Here is a 5303-nt window from a genome sequence, read left to right as displayed (position 1 = left end):
GCTACTTAGGAGGCGGAGGCAGGAGACTCACTTGAGCCCAGGAGTTGGAGGTTGCTGTGAGCAGTGAAGCCATAGCACTCTACCCAGGGGGACAGGTTGAGGCTCTGTCTCTCTCAAAAAAAAAAAAAAAAAAAAAAAGTTCAAAGGGTAAAATCATCAGTTAAACTTCTCCTTTATTAAAAGCTTCCTTTCTTCAGAATTGTAGTGGAAGAGGGTATTCCTAGTATGTAAAAGTTCATTGAGATGGTAAAGGATTGGAAATAAATGTTGGTGTGGCCTCTTTAAACCAGCTGCTGTGATATTTGTGAGGTAATTAGGACAAAGTGATTTTCTTCCCCCTCCCCTGCAAAAAAAAAAATAAAAAGGGAAAGGAAGGTACATGAAGGGCTGAGTAGGGGCTTAAATGGCTGGTCTTATTCTGGAGAGGATCAGAGAACACTGCAGGTCCCAAGGCATTGGAGACAGGCAAAGGGGTGGGGTGAGGGTAGGAGCCAGGCCTTCCATCAGGCCACACTCCCAAAGTGCCACTGGAGGTAGGGAAAGCCTCCCACCCAGTGACTGACCAAAGGAGGACCCTGTGGGGAACCCTTAACCTTCCTTTGCTCCCAGCAGACCTAGGGGCTGGGGGCAGACCCCTGAAAAACAGACACGGAACCATTTCTGGCATTATGGGCAGTTGCTTTATTAAATTAACTCAGGCCATCTGCACAAACCCCTAGGATGGGAAGCTGGAACTCAGAGAGCATAGACTTTTATTTATTTATTTTATTTATTTATTTTGGACAGAGTCTCAAGCTGTCACCCTGGGTAGAGTGCTATGGCATCACAGCTCACGGCAACCTCCAAATCTTGGGCTTAAGCAATTCTCTTGCCTCTGCCTCTCAAGTAGCTGGGACTACAGGCACCTGTCACAATGCCTGGCTATATTTTGGTTGTAGTTGTCATTGTTGTTTGGCAGGCCTGGGCTGGATTCGAACCCGCCAGCTCCAATGTATGTGGCAGACACCCTAGCTACTTGAGCTACAGGCATCAAGCAGAGAGCACACACTTTTATATCTGGCCCCAGAGGCCTGGTACAGGGAGGGGGAAGAAGGCTGCACTCCCCATCACGCCCTGGTACAGGCCAAGATTAAGAAGAGTCTTGGAGAGAGCTGTGATGGAGGGAGGCCTGTCCCCATCTGAGATCACATATCCACCCACACCCAGACCTCAAAGTCAAGCCTCTGGGGCACCTAAGGCCCCCAGACAAAGATGTTTACTGGGAGCAGAGCAGGCACAGTTAGGGTTGGGGGTGGTAGGGCTGCGCACAGGATCCAAGTGAGGTTGCAAGGAGGCCTCCTCTTTTCCCCCTAGCTTGTTGGGAGTGCCGCTGCTGGTCTCAGCCTTGGGGGCCTCTTTTTCTCCCTGATACCACGGGCCAAAGCTGGGAGAGAGCCAAAATACACTCTGAGCTGGAAAGCCAGAGAGGTCAGGGGCATGGGCTGAGGGCAGGGGACAGAGAGGGAAGGAAGGGTAATATGCGGAAACCAGGAAGACAAGGGCCAGGGCCAGAGAAGCAGGAGGGGAGGGTGAGCTTAGTGCCCAAGGCAGCAGGGTAACAGGTAGTGGAGAGAAAGGGGGTACTAGGAAGAACCAGGTAGGGTCCTTTCTCCACCCCCAAGTCTTGCCCTTTCCCTTCCCTTAACATACAAACTCTGTATTCTGGACTCAGGGGCTGGGGGGTGGTCTCCTTTATCACTGGAGAGCAGGAGCCATGAGCCGTCCTCATCGTCACTGAGACACAAGAAAGAGATTTGAGGGCATTTATCAAGGCCTTGAGGGACGACAGGAGTCCAGATTGTGTTAGGCCTTCTGCCAGACCCCCAGAAGCAGCAGGGGGAGGACAGAGTGGCTGCAGGCCCCATAAGGCTGGAAGAGAAGGAGACACTGGAGAGATATGGGACTTTTTTTTTTTGAGACAGAGTTTCACTTTGTTGCCCTCAGTAGAGTTCTGAGGTGTCATAGCTCATAGCAACCTCAAACTCTTGGGCTCAAGCGATTCTCTTAACTCAGCCTCCTGAGTAGCTGGGACTGCAGGCACCCGACACAACACCTGGCTATTTTTAAAGATGAGGTCTTGCTCCGGCTCAAGCTGGTCTCAAACCCATGAGCTGAGGCAATCCACATGCCTCCTACTCCCAGAGCCACCACACCTGGCCAGACGTAAGACATCTTGGGCTTTTATTTTATAACTTGACAGCCAAGAGGCCCCTGATACTGCTGCAGCTATAGTCTCACCCTTCCAATAACACACAGACCCAGACAAGGCAGGATAAGAATAAAGAATGTGGAGAAGGAGCATTTGCAGATTTCTTCAGCAGATGTACAGCAGACAGGGCAGGGGGAGCAGTGGAATCCTAAGGGAAGGGTGGCAAGGTGGACACAGGCCTCATGGGGGTGACGAGGCTGGGTCATCAGGCTCAGCAGAATGAGGAAGGGTTCACTCAAGTGGGCATGCCCGCAGGGACATATACCTGCTCTCTGCTTCCTCTGGCGTCCCTAACATCTTGGCTTTTATCTTTTTTCGTTGCTTCCTTACAGCCAGCTTCATGGCTTCCAGCAAAAGCCCAGGGACCCGGTGGTCTGTGAGCAGCTCCCTACAGCAGTGGGTGAGAAGAGGGGCAGGAAGAAAGCAGTGGAGATGCCAACAGTAGGTATCACCCCAGGTACTTGTTCCCCCTTGAAACATCTGAAATGCTCTGTCTTGCTGACACCCTTAGACTAACTTAGCTTAGACAGGAGGTCTAAGAATGAGGTGGGGTGATCTGAGGCCCAGGAACGGAGGGGAGCTCCCTCAGTCCCTCCGCCCTCAGTGTGTGTTATTGGAAGGGTGAGACTATAGCTGCAGCAGTTATCAGGGGCCTCTGACACCCCTCCCAGGAAATCCCTGCTGCTGCTGCTGTGGCCCTCTCTCCTGCTTGGATGAAGTTCCAGGAGGGCAGGGGCTGTGTAATTCATGTCCTTCCAGGGTCCAGTGCAGGCCCTGGCACACATCACCGTGGATATGTCAATGAACCAAAAAATGAGATGGTTGATCTGAGGCCCAGGAACAGATAGGAGGGGAGCTCCCTCGGTCCCTCCGCCCTCACCGCTGGAAGTAGGCCAACTCCTCCTTGAGCAGGAACACGTTGGCTTTGAGCTCATTCCGCTCCCGAAGGATCTGCTCAAGCTCCTCCCAACTGAAGCCGCACTGCCCTGCCTCCAGAGGGCGCCCTGGCTGCAGCGTGGCCACCTGCTACAGGATAAGCCTGGTCATAGGGTCCCTGCCCCAGAGTCATCACCCAGGGGACCCCTAGAGGAAGTGACCGACAGGGAGACTTGGGGGACACAGGTACTATAATAGATGACAGAGTAATGCTCCAGCTAAGAACGGGGACCCAGGCCGGTTGGGGGACACGAACTAGTGAGCCACTTCCAGCTTCCTCGCGGGCCCCCTATGCAGCGTGGCAAACCTTGCCCGAGTGCCCCCAAAGTCCCAGAGTACTGGGATGGGTCTCTGCCCTCGTCCGGCACTCACCGGGTCCTCAGGGGTCCCCGGGACCGCTGTGCCGACTACCGCCTGTCTGGGCTCCTGTCTCTGCTCGCACCGGGGGGGCCCGCCTTGGCCTCCTGCTCGCTCTCCAGTCGGGTCGAGAGCACCTTCTTGGATCTGCTCACGCTCCCTCTCGCGGTCCTTCGCAGCACACAACTGAGTCTGCACTGCAGCCAGTTTGCGCCGCAATTCTGCATTCACCAGCAGGAGGCGCTGCAGCTGCTCCTGCAACTGGGGGCGGAGCAAAAGGTGGGGCCGTGTGGGCGGGGCGTCAAGTGCCCAACGCAGCCACGTCCCGAGCCCGCCTCCCCGCCCTCACCGCCTCAGTCTCTTGGCTTCGCTGCAGCAGGTCCCGGTTGTGCGCTCGGAGTTCATCTCGCTGTCGGTCGGTCACCTCCTTGAGCTGCCGCAGCAGTGCGCGCTCCTCTAAGAAAGGGGCGTTCTAAGCGGCGGCCTGCGGAAGGGAGGCCCCGAGCTGGCTCCCAGCCGCCCTCGCCCTGGCCGGGGCCTGCACTCACCCTGTGGCCCAGCGTGCAACTCCCTGCGGAGGTTCTCGTTCTCCTCGCGCAGCCGCCGCAGCTCCAGTTCGGCCTGCTGCGCCGACACCTGCAGTTGGGCGGGGGGGGACGGTTTTAAGATTCGGCTCTGCAGACTCCGCGGGTGGCGAGAGGAGGGGGCAGCGACTCACCGAGTCCGAGGCGGGGCCCACCGCAGCCTTTTCCAGGAGCTCTAGGGTCCGAACCACGAGTGGCACCAACCCGGCCGCCGCCTCCGCCCCGAAACGGCGGGCTAGCTCTTGCAGCTCAGTGCCCAGGGCCCCCGCTAGGTGGTACACGAGCTCCGCAGACGTCCCGGACCCCGCGGCCACTCGAGGCTCCCAGCTGTATGCCCCAGTCACCGCCCTCCTGGGCTCCATGTCTCCCCAAAGGCCTAGGGCTGTAACCCCCCTACCTCCGCCCCACAGCTGGGACAGGAAAAAGCCAAACAGTTCCGGTGCAGGAGCAGTTTAGGACGGTAGGGGCGGGGTAGAGGCGACAAGGGGTGAGGGAGGAGCGATTAAGGGAAAAGATGTGGTGGGGAAGGGCAATAGCGCCCTAGGCCCTCTGGGCCTTGTCCTGATCAATCCCCAAGGTCACAGGACGGCCAGCTTCCAGCCAGTCACCCAAGAGGCTGAGGACTCTAACTGGTCACTTTAGTCAAGCCCGCCCGACAGTGCCCAATCCAGGCTCCACCCCTGTGTTTACAGTCATGGGACAAATTTGGCAGCCCAACGCTCCAGGCAAGAGGTGACAGGTAGGCACCCAGTCACTGGCCTCTGCCTGGCCAGGGGCAGCCAAACTATCCACTCATGTGCTTGTTTCCTTGACTGGGAGTGAAACAAAAAGCTTTAAAAGGGGCTAGGCTGGGTACCACAGAGCTACAGAGCACACCTAGACAAGATCGGTTGAAAGCAGGTAATGAGGGCGGTGCCTGCGGCTCAGTGAGTAGGATGCCAGCAAGCCCCGTCTACCGAGGGTGGTGGGTTCAAACCAGGCCCCGCCCAACTGCAACTAAAAAATAGCCAGGCGTGGCTCGGCGCCTATAGCTCAGCCGGCTAAGGCGGCAGCCACATACACCTAAGGTGGCGGGTTCGAATCCCCAGCCCGGACCCGCCAAACAACGATGACGGCTGCAACCAAAAAGTGGCCAGGCGTTATGGCGGGCGCCTGTGGTCCCAGCTACTTGGGAGGCT

At 56.9% G+C, this 5303-nt stretch overlaps 1 protein-coding gene across 4 annotated transcripts; it reads right to left on the bottom strand.

The window, feature by feature from the left end:
- Positions 1-937: 937 nt before the first annotated feature.
- On the bottom strand, positions 938-4759 carry RILP (Rab interacting lysosomal protein). 4 transcript variants are annotated; one of them, XM_012810933.2, is made up of 8 exons: positions 4260-4746; positions 4090-4183; positions 3891-3997; positions 3557-3802; positions 3129-3271; positions 2514-2636; positions 1690-1773; positions 938-1423 (listed from the first exon to the last, which is right to left on the bottom strand). In XM_012810933.2, exons 1-8 carry the CDS (start codon positions 4485-4487, stop codon positions 1216-1218), a joined length of 1233 nt encoding a protein of 410 aa, XP_012666387.1. In that variant the 5' UTR covers positions 4488-4746; the 3' UTR covers positions 938-1215. The 4 variants fall into 4 exon arrangements, with proteins under 4 accessions (XP_012666387.1, XP_012666386.1, XP_023374456.1 ...); XM_012810932.2 differs by having other exon boundaries at positions 3129-3274; positions 4260-4745; XM_023518689.1 differs by having other exon boundaries at positions 1265-1451; positions 3129-3274; positions 4260-4759.
- Positions 4760-5303: the final 544 nt, after the last annotated feature.

This window comes from Otolemur garnettii, unplaced genomic scaffold (genome assembly GCF_000181295.1).
Source record: "Otolemur garnettii isolate 467f Iridium unplaced genomic scaffold, OtoGar3 scaffold00145, whole genome shotgun sequence".
NCBI lineage: Eukaryota > Metazoa > Chordata > Mammalia > Primates > Galagidae > Otolemur > Otolemur garnettii.
This window is presented reverse-complemented; position numbering and strand designations above follow the sequence as displayed.